Source organism: Mustelus asterias, chromosome 6, assembly GCF_964213995.1.
Source record: "Mustelus asterias chromosome 6, sMusAst1.hap1.1, whole genome shotgun sequence".
In the NCBI taxonomy this organism is placed as follows: domain Eukaryota; kingdom Metazoa; phylum Chordata; class Chondrichthyes; order Carcharhiniformes; family Triakidae; genus Mustelus; species Mustelus asterias.
Genome location: NC_135806.1, coordinates 69,709,113 through 69,728,336, shown reverse-complemented (window position 1 = coordinate 69,728,336; position 19,224 = coordinate 69,709,113). Strand labels below are relative to the sequence as shown.

The 19,224-nt window shown below is 43.0% G+C and overlaps 1 protein-coding gene across 3 annotated transcripts in view; it reads right to left on the bottom strand.

Moving 5' to 3' along the window:
- The window catches only part of LOC144494921 (guanine nucleotide-binding protein G(q) subunit alpha-like), a 196,821-nt gene that overhangs the window by 8,666 nt on the left and 168,931 nt on the right, over nucleotides 1-19,224 (bottom strand). For all 3 annotated transcript variants that reach the window (XM_078214525.1, XM_078214524.1, XM_078214526.1), the window contains one exon: nucleotides 15,871-16,024. In XM_078214525.1, the coding sequence (XP_078070651.1) occupies nucleotides 15,871-16,024 (154 nt within the window). The remainder of the gene's footprint in view (nucleotides 1-15,870; nucleotides 16,025-19,224) is intronic.

Here is a 19,224-nt window from a genome sequence, read left to right as displayed (position 1 = left end):
AATGCCACTGAATGTCAAGGTGAGATGATTAAGATCCTCTCTTGTTGGAAATGGTCATTGCCTGGTACTTGTGTCGCAAATGTTACTTTCCACTTATGTTCTCCATGTCTTACTGTTCAGTATCTGAAGGGTCACAAATGATGCTGAACACTGCAATTATCAGCGAACATCCATACTTTTGACCTTATAATATGGGGGGGGGGGGGGTGGGTAGGGTAAGAGAGAGAGAGAGGCGGAAAGAAGAGGAAGAAGAAGGTGGAGGTGGTGGAGGACAAATGGAGCAGCTGAACATGATTGGATCGAGAATACTACTGAGAAACATTTGCAGCAATGTCCTGGGACTAAGATGATTGACCTCCAACAGCCACAGCCATCTTCCTCTTGGCTCCAACCAGTGGAGTGTTTTCCCACAGAAAATCTTGCTATGACTCCTTGATGCCACAGGTCAGTCAATGCTGCCTTGATATCAAGGGCAGTCTACCCTCAACTCCAGCTCTTTTGATTTTAAAGGGAAATTGAATGAACATTTGAAGGAACCAAACATGCACGGTTATGGGGATAGAGAAGGGGAATTGGACTGACTGGACTGCTCCACAGAGAGCTGGTATGGACTTGGCAGGCCAAATGGCTCCTTCTATGCCACAATGGGCCTGATTTTACCATTTTGAGTCTAAGTGCCGAATCTGGGCGTCAAATAGATTTGCGCCCATACGCGTTTTGCCAGCTCCGGCCCGATCTGTACTGTGGCCAGGGCTTAGCGCTGGCAGACTGATCGGAGCTCTGAACTGCGCATGCACAGTTCGAAAAAAATCTGACAGAGCACGCCTGGGCACGAAAGAAAACAAAAAAAAGCAGAAAACGGAGAGAGCGGCTCTCTGACGATCATCCTCTGGTTGGGGTGGGGGGATGGGGGGGGGGGGGGGTGGGTGCGTGGGACCCAGATCATCCTCTGGTCAGGGGGTGGGGGGGGGGGGACCCAGATCATCCTCTGGTCTGCGGCCGATCGGTGGGGAGGGAGGGGGCAGAGAGGGGGCAGGGGGGGTCTGCCGCCACTCTGCAGGCGATCCCTCCTCCCAAGGGGGCCACAGATTACTCTTCCCTGCACAGGCAAGAGAGCGGGAGAGATGGCTGTGGCTGGTAGTGTACCAGTGATGGTGTATCCCTTTACAGGCCCAGCTTGGTCCTTCTCCAGTGTCTCCTCTTGGACTTGTACTGATCTTGTAGCCGGTTTTCATGCGGATCCACTGTGGAATCGGCCGGTTCTGCTTCATCTTCTTAGCGAGGAATCGTTTCATCCTGAAGGTTTTGTGGGATGGCATGGCCGCACGTCCACTCCGGCAGGAGGGATTCGTTCCTCCGGTGGGGAAGAGGGATCGCCCGCAGAGTGGCAGCGGAACCCCCCCCCCCGCCCCCTCCCTCCCCATCAATCGGCCGCAGACTAGCAGCGGACCCCCTCCCGCCCCCCACCAGAGGATGATCTGGGCCCCCCCCCCCGCCCAACCAGAGGATGACCTGGGTCAGAGCGCCGTTGGAGGCTCTGACCCCGCTCTTCGGAAGCTGCAGCGACGACTTCAGACTTTTATTTTGCAGGTCGCTTACAGCGCGGATGCAGAACGGGCCAGAAGACGGTAAAGTGGGATTTGGCGGTAAGGTTGGGCGCGCGGTTCATTAAGTCAATTTAAATGCATGCAAATGCATTTAAATCGTCAGGCCACCCGATTCGGGCGCAGGCCGGACCCGTGCCCGAATCGGGTGTCGGTAAAGCCGCGATCTGCTCGGAATCAGGTGCAGATCTCGGTATAGGCCCGACGCCCAACTTTACCATGATTTCGCACCCGTTAAAATCAGGCCCAATGACTCTGTTGCAAGTGCAAATGCAACTATGGTCCAAGAATGCAGTGATTGGTGATGGAAAAGTTTTTAAAGAACTCAGTGGCACAAGAAAATATCTAATAATCTGGTTATACACAATAATAGAAGCTGACTTATCTAATCACAAGTCACCATAATGAACAACAGAAGTCTGATAGCAAAACAGTGAACCACAAGGAGAAATGTAATCTCTACATTATGAAAAACAAACTAACCACCAATAGGAAGAAGTGGTGATGTAAAGTGAAGCCATGCAACAATGAAACTACCTGTGACTTTCTTTGGAACTATTACTTTGGGAACGCTTTATAATGGATTTTAGATTTTACAGCGGTTGTTGCTTTAGGGCTGAGATACAGAACAATTTCCTTTTAAGGGAAATGCTTTGCTATCAGTATAATTTTATTCCAAAAAGTTCCCCAACATTTAAATGGCTTTATGATGAAATATTTCTCATTGGTTATTGACTGATTTTAATAGCATGCATTATGTAGTTCATGCTGAATAACCCTTACATTAATGATAAAAGTCTGATCATAATTGAACTCGTTGCTACTACATTAACTCTAATTTTTGGTGAATTTGATTGAGGAAGGAACGTTAGATAAGTTCTCGTCTCAGCTCTCTGAATCATATAACAGAAACTTTAATACCTAACTGAAAAGATTGATGGGGCCTCAGACATCCCACCCAAAAGACAGCAGCTCTGACAATGCAGAACTTTCTCAATGCTGCACTGGTATGTTCGTCAAGATTCTCATTTTCTTCCCACTGATTACAAAAAGAGCTCGACGTTTGTGCATAATTCCAATTGTGCCTTTTTCCAATTTTGTACATTTGTACAACTGCGTCACTTTTTCAGTGCGTTACTGCCACCTGCAGGGTAATTTCATCTGGTTTGCTTTCCATTTTCACAGCAGTATATCTAAAAAGTATATTTTCTGCAGATCTTACATTTTTTCATTGATAAGTTATTCCTACTAAATTCAAGTCTACAATTAGAACAGGCCTTTATTCCTGGTACTGAAAATGTATCAACTTCTTTAGTGCAGTTGCAAACTTATCATTCATTAGGATTCAAATATCTTTATATCTATAATATTTTGTTGAAAAGATCTGATGGCAAAATGTAATTATGAAAATTACCTTTATTTTTCTTATTACAAGACATATAATTTATCAATGTGGTTCACCGTGACAATTTAATTACAAAAACATTTGTGACAAAGCCAGTAGTAAAAAAAAAAATCAATTCAGGTCCTTATCGATAAAACATTTACAAGGGCTTCTTACAACACAAATTTAAACAGTAAACAACACAATTTGCATATATTTTTGTCCAAATATATAATTAAGTTGACGTTAAATAGAATACTTAGGTGTTACATATAATCAACAACTTTGTATGAATGTGAAAATTGGACATGCAGGACAAAAGTATGATCGCTGGAGGCATTTCTGGAGATAAGAGATAGCAATGGTAAGAAGTAATTTGTGGGAGTCGTTTAAGGGCTCCTAATGGTCGCTACATTGTCGGACAGCGTATTGGGGAAGATATAAGAAATAGGAGCAGGAGTAGGCCATCTAGCCCCTCGAGCCTGCCCCGCCATTCAATAAGATCATGGCTGATCTGAAGTGGATCAGTTCCACTTACCCGCCTGATCCCTATAACCCCTAATTCCCTTACCGATCAGGAATCCATCTATCCGTGATTTAAACATATTCAACGAGGTAGCCTCCACCACTTCAGTGGGCAGAGAATTCCAGAGATTCACCACCCTCTGAGAGAAGAAGTTCCTCCTCAACTCTGTCCTAAACTGACCCCCCTTTATTTTGAGGCTGTGCCCTCTAGTTCTAGCTTCCTTTCTAAGTGGAAAGAATCTCTCCACCTCTACCCTATCCAGCCCCTTCATTATCTTATAGGTCTCTATAAGATCCCCCCTCAGCCTTCTAAATTCCAACGAATACAAATACAAGCCTCCATTATGTATTCGAATACGAATACATAATGGAGGCTTGTAAGCAATAATCATGGGTGATTTTAATCTTCATATAGATTGGGTGAATCAGATTGGCAAAGGTATCCTGGAAGACGAGTTAATTAAGTGTACTTAGAACAATTTCACAGAGCAGTATATTCTAGAGTCAACTAGGAAGCAGGTCACTTTAAACCTGGAAACATGCAATGAGACAAGGAGCCATAATAAACGCGCTCCAGGGTGTTGTAGTTGGGGGATAGACCAAATATGTGCTGGGGAACCACCTCATGAGAAGCTCCCAGATAAGGTTCACATGGCAATTGCTGGAGAAATGCAAATGTCCCATGGGCAATTACTCTGCACTGGTAACCATACGAAAACTTCTGATGGTTCCAACTGTCTAACATTAATAGTTACCAAGAAAAGGACAGAATTCAAATCAATTCTAGCTTCTGAAAACTATTGCACAGTTCCATGCCTCCCTTCCATGACACCCCCCCCCCCGCAAAACTTTTGAACCAAAAGGGTCTCTTGAACCACCCACAACCTCACTCCCGCCAAACACAATCACACACCGTTCTTCCCCAACCATCTTGTCAAGAATCTTTACTCACTGAACTTTAAAACTTACCTATTTTACTGCAGCCAATGCTATAAAAAGGGGATGTGGCTTCCCTACCTGCGATTCTACAGTTCCTGGGGACATACTACATTACCCAGATCTCACCTGGCCCGAGTCAAAAGGTCAGGCGAGATAGGATCGCCTTAATTTCAAGCTAAGTATTTGAGTGGAATGGCAATGTAACTCAGTTACCACTTTACTGGAAGTTATGGCCCAAGATTATATAATGATCACATAGTAAAGGTGCCTCTAGGCAACTGTCATCATAACATGATAGAATTTCAAATTCAGTTTGCGGGTGAGAGGTTTGGTCTAAGACTCGTGTCTTAAACTTAATAAAGGCAATTGCGAGGGCATGAGGACAGAGTTGGCTGAAAATAGGTTAAAAAGCAGGACAGCTGAGAAATAATGGCAGACTTGTAAGGAGATATTGCATAATTCGTAACAAAGATAGATTCCATTGAGAAAGAGTCAATGAGAAGGATGCAGCATCTATTGCTAACTAAAAGTTAAAGATAGCATCAAATTGAAAGAAAAATCGTACAAGTCCATAAAGATCAGTCATAGATCAGAAGACAGATAATAGAACTCAGAAAAGAATGACTTAGAGGATGAGAGAAAGCTATCTAAAAAATATAGAGATGGTAAGAGTTTCTACAAATCTCCACTTTTGACGTTATGATGGAGAAAGGCCAGTGATGAAGCAGCTGAACACAGTTGGGTCTAGTACACCATCCTGTGGAACTCCTGCAATGATGTCCCAGAGCTCAAATGATTGACACGACAGAATTACAGAATCTTTATAGTGCAGAAAGAGGCCATTCTGCCCATATAGCCTGCACCAACAACAATCACCCAGGCCCTATCTCTGTAGCCCCACGTATTTACCCTGCTATTTACCCTGACACTAAGGGGCAATTTATCATGGCCAATCAACCTATCTTTGGAGTGTGGGAGGAAACCGGAGCACCTGGAGGAACATGCAAACTCCACACAAACAGTGACCCAAGGCCAGAATTAAACCTTGCTGACTGGCACTGAGGCAGCAGTGCTAACCACTGTGCCACGCCATCCAACAAATAGAATCAACTTCCTTTGTGCCAAGTATGACTCCAACCAATGGAATGTTTTCTCCCTGATTCCCATAGTTTCCTGTTTTGCTAGGACTCCTTGTTGCCACACTCGGTCAAATACTGCCTTGATGTGAAGGACAATCACTTTCACCCTACCTCTTGACTTCAGCTCTTATGCCCATGTCTGGACTAAGGCTGTAAAGAGGTCAGGAGATGAGTGACCCTGGAGGAACCCAAACTGAGCATCAGTGGGTAGGCTATTGTTAAGTAATGTGACTTGATAGCACCGATGATTGGATTGGATTTGTTCTGCTTCTTGTGTACAGGACATACCTGGGCAATTTTCCACACTGCTGGATAGATGCCAGTGATGTCGTTGTTGTGGATCAGTTTGGTTGGGGCGAAGCTAGTTCTGGAACACAAATCTTTCATACCCATTGCCAGAATATTGTCAGTGCCCATGATCCACATAGCTATCGACAACATAATTAGGACTAGGAAGGGACTTCTGTTTCAAGAGTATAGGCAGCAAAGGGCTAAATTAAAACATAGAAACTCAATGGTAATAATCCAAAGGAAACATTCCATAATTTAGAGGGGAGGTGATGGCCAAGTGGTATTATCGCTCGACTATTAATCCAGAAACCCAGATAATGTTCTGGGGACCTGGGTTCGAATCCTCCCACGGCAGATGGTGGAATTTAAATTCAATAAAAAGTATCTGAAATTAAGAGTCTGCTGATGATCATGAAAAACTCATGTCACTAATGTCCTTTAGGGAAGGAAATCTGCCGTCCTTACCTGGTCTCGCCTACATGTGACTCCAGAGCTACAGTAACTCTTAACTGCCCTCTGAATTGGCCCAGCAAGCCATTCAGTTGTATCAATCGCTACAAAGTCTCAACAAAGAAATGAAACCGGATGGACTACCTGGCATCGACCTAGGCACCGGAAAAGACAACGACAAAACAAACAGTCCTGTCGACCCTGCAAAGTCCTCCTTATTAACATCTGGGGGCAAAAATTGGGAGAGCAGCCTCACAGATTAGTCAAGCAACAGCCTGACATAGTCATTCTCACGGAATCATGTCATACAGATAACACCCCAGACACCACCATTACCATCCCTGGATATGTCCTGTCCCACCGGCAGGATAGACCCAGCAGAGGTGGCGGATCAGTGGTATATAGTCGGGAGGGAATTGCTCTGGAAGTACTTAACATTGACTCTGGACTCCATGAAGTCTCATGGCTTCAGGTTAAACATGGGCAAGGAAACTTCTTGCTAGTTACCACGTACGTCCTCCTTCGGCTGATGAATCAGTATTCTTCCATGTTGAGCAACACTTGGAGGAAGCACTGAGGGTGACAAGGGCGCAGAATGTACTCTGGATGGGGGATTTCAATGTCCACCACCAAGAGTGGCTTGGCAGCAGCACTACTGATTGAGCCCTAAAGGGTATAACTGCTCGACTGGGTCTGCAGCAGGTGAAGGAACCAACAAGAGGAAATAACACACTTGACCTCATCCTTACCAACCCGCTGGCTACAGATGTATCTGTCCATGACAGTATTGGTAAGAGTGACCACCACACAGTCCTTGTGGAGACGAAATCCCACCTTCACACTGCGAATAACCTCCATCGTGTTGTGTGGCACTATCACCGTGCTAAATGGGACGAACTTCGAACCAATCTAGCAACTCAAGACTGGGCATCCATGAGGCGCTGTGGGCCATCAACAGCAGCGGAATTGTACTCCAGCACAATCTGCAACCTCATGGCCCGGCATACCCCCCACTCAACCCATTACCATCAAACCAGGGGATCAACCCTGGTTTAATGGAGAGTGAAGACGGGCATGCCAGGAGCAGCACCAGGCATACCTAGAAATGAGGCATCAGCCTGGTGAAGCTACCAAACAGGACTACTTGTATGCCAAATGGCAAAAACAGCACATGATACACAGAGCTAAGTGATCCCAGAACCTATGGATCAGATTTAAGCTGTGCAGTCCTTCCACATCCAGTCAAGAATGGTGGTGGACAATTAAACAACTCACTGGAGGACGAGGCTCCACAAATATCCCCATCCTCAATGAGGAGGAGCCCAGTACATCAGTGCAAAAGATAAGGCTGACGTGTTCGCAGCAATCTTCAGCCAGAAGTGCCGAGTGGATGATCTATCTCGGCCTCTTCCAGTGGTCCCCAGCATCTCAAATGCCAGTCTCCAGTCAATTCGATTCACTCCATGTGATATCAAGCAGCAGTTGGAGGCACTGGATACTGCAAAGGCAATGGGCCCTGATAACATTCCGGCAATAGTACTGAAGACTTGTGCTCCAGAACTTGCCGCTCCCCTAGCCAAGCTCTCCCAGTACAATTACAACACTGGCATCTACCCAACAATGTGGAAAATTGCCCGGGTATGTCCTGTACACAAAAAGCAGGACAAATCCAACCCGGCCAATTACCGCCCAGTCTACTCTCGATCATCAGTAAAGTGATGGAAGGGGTCATCAACAGTGCTATCAAGCAGCACCTGCTCAGCAACGCCCAATTTGGGTTTCGCCAGGGTCACTCAACTACTGACCTCATGACAGCCTTGGTTCAAACATGGGCAAAAGAGCTGAATTCCAGAGGTGAGGTGAGAGTGACAGCCCTTGACATCAAGGCTGCATTCGACAGAGTGTGGCATCAAGGAGCCCCAGTTAAACTGTGATCAATAGGTATCAGGGGCCAAATTCTCTGCTGGTTGAAGTCATACCTGATACATAGGAAGATGGTTGTGGTTGTGGAGGGTCAGTCATCTCAGCTCCAGGACATCTCTACAAGAGTCCTTCAGGGTAACGTCCTAGGCTGCTTCATCAATGACCTTCCCTCCATCATAAGGTCAGAAGTGGGGATGTTCACTGATGATTGCACAATGTTCAGCACCATTCGCAACTCCTCAGATACTGAAGCAGTCCATGTTCAAATGCAACAAGATCTGGACAATATCCAGGCTTCGGCTGGCAAGTGGCAAATAACATTTGCGCCACACAAATGCCAGGCAATGACCATCACCAATAAGAGAAGCTCTAACCACCACCCCTTAACATTCAATGGTGTAACCATCACTGAATCCCCCACTGCTAACATCCTTGGGGTTACCATTGACCAGAAACTCAACTGGACTTACCACATAAACACAGTGGCTACAAGAGCAGGTCAGAGGCTAGGAATACTGCGGTGAGTAACTCACCTCCTGACTCCCCAGAGTCTATCCACCTACAAGGCACAAGTCAGGAGTGTGATCGAATACTCCCCACTTGCCTGGATGGGTGCAGCTCCAACAATACACAAGCAGCTTGACACCATCCAGGACAAAGCAGCTCGCTTGATTGGCACCACATCTACAAACATTCAATCCCTCCACCACCGACGCCCAGTAGCAGCAGTGTGTACTATCTACAAGATGCACTGCAACAATTCACCAAAGATCTTTAGACAGCACCTTCCAAACCCACGATCACTTTCATCTAGAAGGATAAGGGCAGCAGATAAATGGGAACACCACCTGCAAGTTCCCCTCTCAAGCCACTCACCACCCTGACTTGGAAATATATCGCAGTTTCTTCGCAGTCGCTGGGTCAAAATCCTGGAATTCCCTCCCTAACTGCATTGTGGGTCAACCCACAGAACATGGACTGCTCACCACCACTTCTCAAGGGCAGCAAGGGATGGGCAATAAATGCTGGCCGGCCAGCCAGCGACGCCCATGTCTCACAAATGGATAGAATAAAAAAAAGAAATTGGCATAGGATAAATAAGGCAAGAGAGTTAAGTGCATGCCTCAAAGATTGGTGTGAGAGAATGGATTTTGATTCCTAGGGCACTGGCATTAGTATTGGGAAAATGGAGCTGTGTATTTGCAATGGTCTTCACCTGAACCATGCTGGGACTAGTGTTCTGTGGAGTCGTATAACTAGGGTAGTAGAGAAGACTTTAAACTAAATAGTGGGTGTGGAGGAAGATATGATAAACAAAAGAGAGAGAGAGAGAGAAGGTAAGAGGGCAAGACAGCAATAAGACAAATGGTTATCAGAGTGTGGCAGAAAGGAACAGAGCGTGCAAACATATGAGTGTGCCAGTTAAGGCTAGGGATTGCAAAAATATGACAGAATTAAAGGCACTCTATCGGACTGCATACAGCATTCACAACTAGGTAGATAAACTGACAGCACAAACAGAAATAAACAAATATGACCTTATTGCCATTGCAGAGACCTGGCTGCAGCATGAAGGAGGTTGGGAACTGAAAGTTCAAGGGTATCTGGCATTTTGGAAGGATAGGCAAAAAGGAAAAGGTGATGTTGCACTGTTAACAAAAGATGGAATCAGTGCAATAGTGAGACAGGATCCGAGATTGAAATATTAAAATGTAGAATCAGTTTGGGTGGATTTACAGCAAGACGCAGCAAACTTTGGTAGGAATTGTCTATAGGCCACCAAATAGTAGTGGTAATAAAAGGCACTTACCACAAGGGTAATACAGTAATCATAGGGGACGTCATATCTACATATGGGCTGGGTAAACCTAATTAGCACAAATGCCGAGGACGATGACTTCCTGGAATGTACATGCATTGGTTTTCTGGAACAGTATGTTGAGGAACCAAGCAGCAATCGGGCTATTTTGGATTTGGTATTATGAAATGAGAAATGACTAATTAATAATCTCATTGTAAAGAACCCTGGGGGTGGCATGGTAGTAGCATTGTAGTGGTTAGCACTGCTGCTTCACAGCACCAGGGACCTGGGTTCGATTCCCGGCTTGGGTCACTGTCTGTGTGGAGTTTGCACGTTCTCCTTGTGTCTGCGTGGGTTTCCTCCGGGTGCCTCCCACATTCTGAAAGACGTGCTGGTTAGGTGCATTGACCTAAACAGGCACCAGACTGTGGCGACTCGGGGAATTTCACAGTAACTTCATTGCAGTGTTAATGTAAGCCTTACTTGTGGCGAATAAATAAACTTTACTTTTACTTTACTTTAGGGAACAGTGCCTGATTTGGAGGGATTAGCTATGAGGAGAAATTGGACAAACTTGATTTGTGTTCATTTGAAAGTCGAAGAGTGAGGAGCAACTTGATAGAAGTTTACAAAATTATGACAGGAATGGATAATCGGAGTCTTTTTCCCAGGGTAGAAATGTCAATTACTAGGGGACAAAAAGGGGAAAGGTTAAAGGAGAGAAAATGTGAAAGGCAAGTTTTTTTTTTACACAGAGGGTGGCAAGTGCTTCGAATGCGTTGCCAGGGGAGGTGGTAGAAGCAGATACAATAGCAATGTTGAAGAAGCATTTCAAAAGATACATGAGTAGGCAGGGGAATATGGACCGCGAAGAGGCCAAAGGACTTTAGGAGTCATGTGTTGGCGCAGGCTTGGTGAGCCGAAGGGCCTGCTCCTGTGCTGTTTATCTTTAACATGAGAGAATTTTACATTAAGTTTGAAAGTGATATGGTTTAATCTGAAACTATGGTCTTTAGTCTAAACAAAATGAAATTATGAACATTTGAGGGGCAGGTTGGCTGAAGTAGACTGGGAAATCACATTAAAGATATGATAGTAGACAGGCAATGGCTAGTAATTAAATAATTAATACATTGTTTGCCAAAAAAAAATTACATTCCTTTAAGGCACAAGAAAGCCACCAGGATAAGTGATACAACTATGGTTATTGAGAAGTTAGATTGTCTTAGATCAAAGGAAGAGGCTTATAAAGTTGCCAAAAAAGTAGTAAGCTTGAGGATTGGCAGGATGTAAACAGTTTAGAATTCAAAGGAGAACCAAGAAATTAACAAAGGAAGAAAAGAAAATACACAAGTGAGCTAGCAAGGAAAATAAAAATGGACTATAAAAGCTTTTACGGGCATGTGAAAAGGAAAAGATTAGTAAAGACAAATGTGGGCCCATTATAGAATGGGGAATTTATAATTGAAAAAAGAAAATGGTGGAGAAACAAAACAAGTACCTTGTGCCTGTCTTCAGGATGATGATACAAAAAGCCTCCCTGAAATACTGGGGAGCCAAGGAACTAATGAGATTGAGAATCTGAAAATTATTATTTAAAAAGTAGTACTGGATAAAAGTTGATATATTTCCTGGACCTAATAATCTAAATCCCAACGTGTTGAAAGTAGTAGCTAGAGATAGAGGATGTATTGATGGTCATCTTTCAAACTTCTACAGATTCTGGAATGGTGCCTTTGGATTGGATGGTGGCCCCATTATTTTTAGAAAGGGCAGGGGGGAAACAAAAAAAAACAGGGAACTACAGACCTATTAGCCTGACATCTGCAGTAGGGATAATGCTAGAAGGGTGTGTAGAAAATAATTTTTGAATTGGACGGAGTCAACATGGATTTATGAAAGGGATATCATGTTGGGAGTTTTTTTGAGGATGTTGCAAGCAGGATAGATGAGGAAGAACCAGTGGATGTAGTTTATTTGGATTTTCAGAAGGCTTTCAAATAAGGTCCTGCACAAGAGGTTAGTAAACAAAATTAGAACACCTGGACCTGGGGTAATATACTGGCATGCATTGAGGGCTGGTTAACAGATAGAGAGCAGGAAGTAGGGATAAAGAATCATGCTCAGGTTGGCAGACTGTGATTAATGGGGCACCGCAAGGATCACTGTTTGGGCCCCAGCTATTCGCAATCTATATCAGTGATTTGGATGTGGGCACTAAATGTAATATTTCTAAGTTCGCTGATGACAAAACTAGGTGGAAATGTGATTTGTTAAGAGGATGCAAAGAGACTTTAAAGGAGATTCAGACAGGCTAAGTGAACAGACAATAGCACAGCAGATGGAATATAATGTGGAAAAATGTGAAATTATCCACTTTGGTAGGAAAACAGAAATACAGACTTTTTCTTAAATGGGGAAAGATTGGGAAGTGTTAATGTCCAAATGAATCTTAGTATCCTTGTTCATAACCAAGAACCAAGGGACACAGGCTCAGAATAAGCAGTTAGGTAGACCATTTAAGACAGGGCGGAGGAGAATTTCTTCAGTCAGATGTTGCTACATTTGAGAATTTGCAATTCTCAAATCATTGAGTATGTTCAAAGCAGAGGCCACTAGATTTTTAGATACCAACGACATCAAACGATATAGGAATAGTACAGGAAGATAGCATTAAGGTAGAAGATCAGTCATAATTTAGTTAAATGATGGAGCAAGCTCGAGTGGTTGAATGGGTTATTCCTGCTCCATGTTCCAAGGCCAAGATTAATCACCGAGGTGGCCTTTCTCACTGAAGATGGTTGCAAGCACTGATGTTTGGGCACCTCCATCATTGAGGATGGTGACATTTGTGGAACCACCTCCTCCTCCAGTTAGTCGTTTAATTGTCCACCACCATTTCCAACAGGATTTGGTCTTCTGAACTGTATGATTCTATGATAATTTATATTTTCTATTTGTGGGTTAAAAAGGTGAAACCTGGGTTTAGTTTCATTTCAGAATGGAGATGGCATTTCTTGGGTTGTTTGTATATTTGCAATTTTGATGAGGTTTTACAACTCGAAGTTGTTTAGGGAAGTTAAATACAAAGTAGAAAAACTGGGCTGTTACCTCACAACAGGAAATCTACAGAGATACAGGAAGAAACGGAAAGCAGTTTTAGTTCAGTTAGAAACATGTGCCAGGAGAAGCTGGACAAGAGAGGCAATTGCAGAAAGCAGGTTTTCCAAAAGAACAAGAGAAGATCCCAGAAACCAAGGAATGAGACAAAAAAAATTCAAGGTTGAGGAACAAGAACTGGAATATGAAAAAGGTCCTGTCCAGTGAAGTGAAAGGAGCAGAGAAAAAGGCTCTGAATTAAACAGGGACAGCTGCATGGAATAGAATCAAGGCAAAGTAGGCGTGTGAGAAGCCAGATCAGAGGAGACAGCCAAATGTTGGTGACTCCTTACTTGGAGTCTGTGAAGCAGTAATGTTCTGCTGGTATGGTTAACTATCTGATAGTGTGTGTGGAGAGCAAAACTTAAATGCTCATGGCGATCCAGGGGAGAGGAACATCATAAAAGAGGTTGAAACCCTGGAGGTGGATTGTTGTTGAAGATGTCCAAGTGAAAGCATAGTTTGGGAGGAAATTCAAGATGAGTTCTTTGAGACCATCATGTGAAAGACAGAATTTCAGAAAGACCAATTGGCTCATAGACTGACAAGCTGGGTGCATTGATGAAGAATCCATACAAATTGCTTTGGACAGCATAGAATCTATAGTGCAGGAGGCCATTTGGCCCATCGAGACTGCACTGACAACTACCCCATCTAGGTGCTGTCCTATCCCCGTAACCCCACGTATTTACCCTCCTGGTCCCCCTGACATTAAGGGGCAATTTATCATGGCCAATCAACCATCCCACATATCTTTGGTCTGTAGGAGGAAACTGGAGCACCCGGAGGAAACCCATGCAGACATGGGGGGCAGGGGTGGGTGTGTGTGTGTGTGTGTGTGTGTGTGTGTGTGTGTGTGCACACTCCACACAGATAGTCATCGGAGGCCGGAATTGAACCCAGGTCCCTGGCGCTGTGAAGGAGCAGTGCTAACCACTGTGCCGCCGCTGTCACTTGGTTTCAGAATATGGTGCATCTGACCACAGATTGCCTATTGGTTTACATAATATTCACTGACTGTGAATATTAAGAGTATGAGATAATTGTGACTTGTGTTACCTTTATGAATCTGTATATACCTGTAAAGGTTTGGTTACAGGTGAAGTAGTGTAATATAGTTCAACTTCTCATTTAAAAACTGTTTTTTTTGGTTAAAAGTTCATCAGCTGATTTCCGTGACTCTGTTCAGTGTCCAAACAAAAAATAAAAGTTAGGAACTATCAAGATAGGTACCACCCTGGGATCTGACTTGTCCAGTAGCATCAGCTGGAATTATAAGGTACGCAAGCTGTACTGTGTTGTAGCTTCACCAGGTCGACATCTCATTTTTAGGTATGAATGGTGTTACTCTTGGCTTTCCTTCCTGCACTCTTCAATGAATCAGGGGGTTGATCCCAGCTTGATGGTAATAGTAGAATGAGGATATGCTGGTTACAAATTCTGCTGTTACTGATGGCACACAGTGTCTCACAGATGCCCAGTTATCATTTGTTATAGTTGTTATAGACATGTTTGAAATTCTACCCAACGTAGTACCATACCACACAATGGAGGATATCCCCAATGTGAAGACAGGACTTCACTTCCACAAGGACTGCGGTCACACCTGCCAATACCACACCTATCATGGACAGATGCATTTGGGCCAAGCAGATTGGTGAGGATAATGTCAAGTAGGTTTTTCCCTCTGTTTTGGTTCCCTCACTATCTGCTACAGACCCAGCCCAGCAGTTCCTTAAGGACTCAGCCAGCTCAGTTGATTGAATAGCCTCGCTGTCGCTTGTCCTACTCACACATGTTACAGCTTCCCTGTTGAGGGTGCCGTGCTAGATCAGACACCTGATGACAAGCTCAAAAGTCCGTGGGCAACTATCAGCATGATGCGATTCCTTCACTGTGATCACAAAATCCTATTCAGTTTTTGGTGCTCTCTTATCTCTCAATTCTGACCATTGTCTCTGCTGATTGCTTTCCTTTATTTTCATCCTCTCTTAGATTATAATAGGCAAGAAGTCTCACAACACCAGGTTAAAGTCCAACAGGTTTATTTGGAATCACGAGCTTTTGGAGCACTGCTCCTTCATCAGGTGAGTGATCACTCACCCACTGAAGGAGCAGCGCTCCGAAAGCTCGTGATTCCAAATAAACCAGTTGGACTTTAACCTGATGTTGTGAGACTTCTTACTGTGCCCACCCCAGTCCAATGCTGGTATCTCCACATCAAGGTTATATAGGTGGTTGAATAGAAAGGATGATACAGGGATACAGAAATAGAGTGGCCTCGTGGTATTAAAATCACTGCTCACTGGAGGATAAATACTGATGTGGACTGTTTGGACTGAAACACATGTCTATGATGTAACTTCTACATGCTTCACTGTCATATCAATTTACTCCTAATTTAATATCTGTAAATTAACGTAAAAGGAAAAAAAGTAAACAATGTTCCTCATGATTCCATGCAGCCAAAGGATTTTTAATAGCCAACAGATATTCCAATTCAACACATCCCAAAACGTGATTAGTTGCTTCAATTAGGTGGTTATTATCAAGAAACTGCTTTTCAAAGCTTCAAATATAGTATAAATGTAAAACAAATCCAGTCACACTTCTGTAAAAGATTATAGGCAATAATTTTAAACACAATTTACTCACCGTCATATTCTGGGAAATAATCAACTAAGTGAGAATACATGATCTTCTCCTCCAAGAGATCTTTCTTGTTTAAGAAGAGGATGACTGAGGAGTTTTGAAACCAGGGATATGTGATAATTGTTCTAAATAGTGCTTTGCTCTCTTCCATTCGATTCTGGAATAAATTACATCAATCAGTTAAGTTCACTTTCAGAAATCAGGAGAACTAAGATTTGAGGTTGGGGCACTGTACTTGATTCATGTAGTAAGGAGTCTAACAACACCGGGTTAAAGTCCAACAGGTTTATTTGGTAGCAAACGCCACTAGCTTTCGGAGCGCTGCTGCTTCGTCAGATGGAGTGGAAATGGAGTGGATTTCCACTCCATCTGACGAAGGAGCAGCGCTCCAAAAGCTAGTGGCGTTTGCTACCAAATAAACCTGTTGGACTTTAACCTGGTGTTGTTAGACTCCTTACTGTGTTTACCCCAGTCCAACGCCGACATTTCCACATCTTGATTCATATAGGCATTGATTCAAGCCCAAACGAGGGAACAAGACATTTTTTTAATAATATATCTGTGACACCAGGTATGAGAGTATTGCTGAAAAGCGACGTGTAATAGCTAGAGTCCCACTGATTAATTTTTACAAGTAAGATTGTTGGAAACTATACCACTATTAGGAACATAGGAACAGGAGTAGGCGCTCCAGCCCCATGATCCTGTCCTGCCATTCAATTAGATGGCTGATCTCAATTGCAACTCCATTTTCCCCACCAGGTATCAAGCACACTGTTGACAAGTGATAACCAGGATTCGTGTAAATATATCTGCATATATCCATATAAAACTGTATTCCACAGAAAATAAATGTTAAGATCACGATCAACCTTTCCACTAGGACACTTACTTTTATATCTGTCCTGAATAACTGTGATTCAAGGGATACAACTCAATGAGCACTAGAATTCTTATTACAAACTGTTATTCCCCATCTGAATCTAAATAATGAATACCGCCAGGTTATTGGACTTTGATTGGCTACGCACCTGAACTGGTGCTTATTTCCCAACATCCATTTGTATAAATTTCATAGGATTAAACAAACAAGATTTCTACTATCCTATCAAAGGGCATTCCGGTCATCTAAATGGTATAAAACTTCCCGATTAAGAAAGTTCCTCTTCTGGTAATGAAAAGAAACGTTCCATGAACTAATCAAATACACAAAATTAAATTTCCATTAGGAAAACGCATAGCATTAGAGGATGGGCAGGTGAGATAACTAACATTATACCTATGTTTAAGGGAGATAGATCATGTCCAAGGAACTATAGACCAGTCGGTAGGAAAAATAATAGAACGCTGATTAAAGGAGAAAATAAAATCTAGAAACCAAAAATAGAATATGAATGGTCAGCATGGATTCCAAAAAGGGGAATTCTTGTTCGGCCAACCTTCATTGGATTCTTTGAGGACATAACAGAGAGATTAGATATGTGTAATGGCGTAGATGTAATTTATTTCCAAAAGATTACTACTAGGTTACCGCATCATAGACTAATAAAGTCGGAGCATGCAGTTGAGAGGTAATCAGAATGGATATTTAGCTATCTAATAGACAATAAACAAAAAATTACAGGTAAAAGATAGCTGCACAGAGGACCAAAAGGTGTAAAGTGGGGTTGCATAAGAATTTATGATGGGACCACTGTTATTTACAATTTATATCAATGATTTAGATTTCAGAATTTAAAACACAATTTCAAAGTTTGTAGATGACACAAATTTGGGGTATAAATCGAGATCAAGGAGGACAGCAACAAAGCAAAAGACATTCGCAAACTGTCACATCAGTGCCAAATGAATTTCAGCACCGCCAAGTGAGGTGCAACACATTTTGCTAAAAAACAAAATGGGACCTCACATTACTTGGAAAACAAAAATCTAAATGGGGCAAAAGAGAAAACGAGATCAGGAGCAGAAATGCACAAGTCCTTAAACATAGTGATGCAGCTTCATAAGTTAACTGAATGGGCAAACCAAACCCAAGGGTTTATTTTTAGATAGATAGAATTCAAAACTAGAGAAGTGGTGCAAAAATTCTATTGAATCTTGGTTTGACCACACGTGGGAGTAATAACATGAGAATGTAAGAAACAGGAGCGGGCATTGACCACACAGCCCCTCAAGCTTGCACTGTATTTCAATATCATGGCTAATCTTCTGCCTCAACTCTGCTTTCTGGCCTCTCCCCATTTCCCTGGAAACCTCTGAGATATCAAAAAATTTGTCAATTGAGCGGTGTCAAATCGGGTTTCCTGGCAAAGAGAGGCATTGGGTATATTTTACTAGCGATGGGGGAGGTGAAAGGTGGCTCCTCCCACCTGAGTTGATTGAGGCTCTTAAGGAGCCAATGGATGGCCACTTAGAGGACTCCTCCCATCCCTACTGGTATTTTACCAGCAGCAGGGGGCGTTATGTTATGTTAACATGGCATGTTAGGTTAGGTGAATCCTTGTGGCCTTATTTCAGATTGGAGAAGTCCCTCCTGTTTGGCAACTCTGTCGGAGGCATCCATCTGAGTATCCCCAACACCGCTCACTAGGGCCTGTCACATTGGTCTCAGTGAACCAATTCGCAGGCTTACTACTATTCTTCACAACATTATAAGCTTGATTGGAAGCAGTGTTCAGAGTTCAGTACATTGATGTTTTGCCGTGAAAGAAAAAGGCGAAAGACAGGGCAGTAGTTTATAAAGATGAATGGGCTAATAATCCACTATCAGACATTGATTTTTCTCAGCTATAACACCTTTGCCTTCTGGTACTTCCTTCTCAAACCACAAGTGGACCACCCCCTGGGGAGTAAGGCTACATTGGGTTGAGATTCAAGGATGTAAGATAAGGTTGAATAATGTACAATAAAAATCAAAAAAGTACAAAATAACATTTTTATCAGATGATCCTGCTGAAAAAAATATATTCCCAGCACGTTGTATTAAGCTGAAAAATGACAAGATACAGCAAAAATATGAACTCAAAGTGCATCTACTTGATAATTATATATGAAAATAGCATAAGTCTCAGACTGTAACGGGAATAAGAAAGGTCAATTAGCTACAAAAACAGCAGAACCTAAGAAAGGTGTAATTAGGTAAGATGTTCCAGTGCATTATGTTTGATTTCATGTTGAGGAGGTGACGTGATAACCAAGACTAGTATGCCAAGTATTTTTTTTTTTAAAAAGCATTCCCCCCTTCCACTGGCAAAGCCACAATTTTCCCTACACCCTAATCCATTTAACAGAGTACCAAGGACTGTTTACTCTGGTCCCCAATAGCTTCCTCGAACCAGCATGGTTTTAATAGCTGGG